This window comes from Rutidosis leptorrhynchoides, chromosome 4, assembly GCF_046630445.1.
Source record: "Rutidosis leptorrhynchoides isolate AG116_Rl617_1_P2 chromosome 4, CSIRO_AGI_Rlap_v1, whole genome shotgun sequence".
In the NCBI taxonomy this organism is placed as follows: Eukaryota; Viridiplantae; Streptophyta; class Magnoliopsida; order Asterales; family Asteraceae; genus Rutidosis; species Rutidosis leptorrhynchoides.
The window spans coordinates 565416112-565417221 of NC_092336.1; the positions used below are offsets into that span (position 1 = coordinate 565416112).

General features: G+C 37.7%; 1 protein-coding gene across 1 annotated transcript; it reads right to left on the reverse strand.

The window, feature by feature from the left end:
- Positions 1–326: 326 nt before the first annotated feature.
- Positions 327–755, reverse strand: LOC139842750 (uncharacterized). Its single transcript, XM_071832858.1, has one exon. The coding sequence runs from the start codon at positions 753–755 to the stop codon at positions 327–329; it is 429 nt and encodes a 142-aa protein (XP_071688959.1).
- Positions 756–1110: the final 355 nt, after the last annotated feature.

Here is a 1110-nt window from a genome sequence, read left to right on the forward strand (position 1 = left end):
TTATTTATTATACAAAAAGCTACTGCTTCGAGAAGAACCAGATTAGATATTAGATAAAATAGTATATAAGATACAAATATATAAAAATAATAGCCGATACATATACTTGAAGACGTTATGCGAGCTTAAGGCTACATACAATACACATAATACAAATACATAAAATATAAAGAAAACTTTTTTTTTTTTCTTCCGAAAAGCAACTGAATTTCATTAAAACCTACATAATGCTGATCACCAAGTTTCGGGACTGAAAGTGATCTATGCTAAATGTTTCACCTTTTTCAGCTCACTTCTTGGTTAACAGCTTTTTTAAACAATCTTACTTACAACTTGAGGTTCAAATCAAGTGCAACTGGACTTGATGACTGGCAGAAATTTTCATGCCACATCGAACCCTTCTCGATCTCGCTTTGCACCCACGTGGCTGGATACACAGCACTAGGTTCCGGAAATCGAACTACTGATGATTTTATGTCTATGGTTTGGCTGAGTTGAAGCGAGTATGGGTGCACGCCAAGTGTTTGACCAATTGTCAACCCAGTTGGCATGATGAGTGAATGGTATCTTCTAGCTGCATCTCTCTCCTTCTTGTGTGCATTTTGGTGACCCCCCAGTGCCTGTGAACTGTAGAACTTTCTATTACAAAAGTGGCATACTTTCATAGAGATTGGTTTCAAGTACGAGGGTTTTAGATTTTGGCCTAGGCTAAGATTTAAACACAGTTCTTTATCTTCACCGTGTTTGGTTTTCATTTAGATTGTTGATGAATGATGATTACTACTGTATAGATGGTAGGAACAACCTCTGTTTGTGAGACAAGTAAAATGTAGATTAGGCCTCAGATATTGGAGGTAATAAATACATGAGAAGAGGTATCTCTATCTGACTATCTGTGTCACACATTCACCGGGTATCATAATCTCATCTCTGTTAACTGTCCCCATAACATGATGGTTACGTACAATCACGTTGCGTGTGTCGACATCCCAACTTGATGGGTAGACGGATAATGTTTTTTCTGTTCAGGACGAATATTTTTACTTAGATGTACGTCACTTAACCGGGTTATCCCGTAACTGTATTCAGTTTGTAGCCACCTCGATGTGC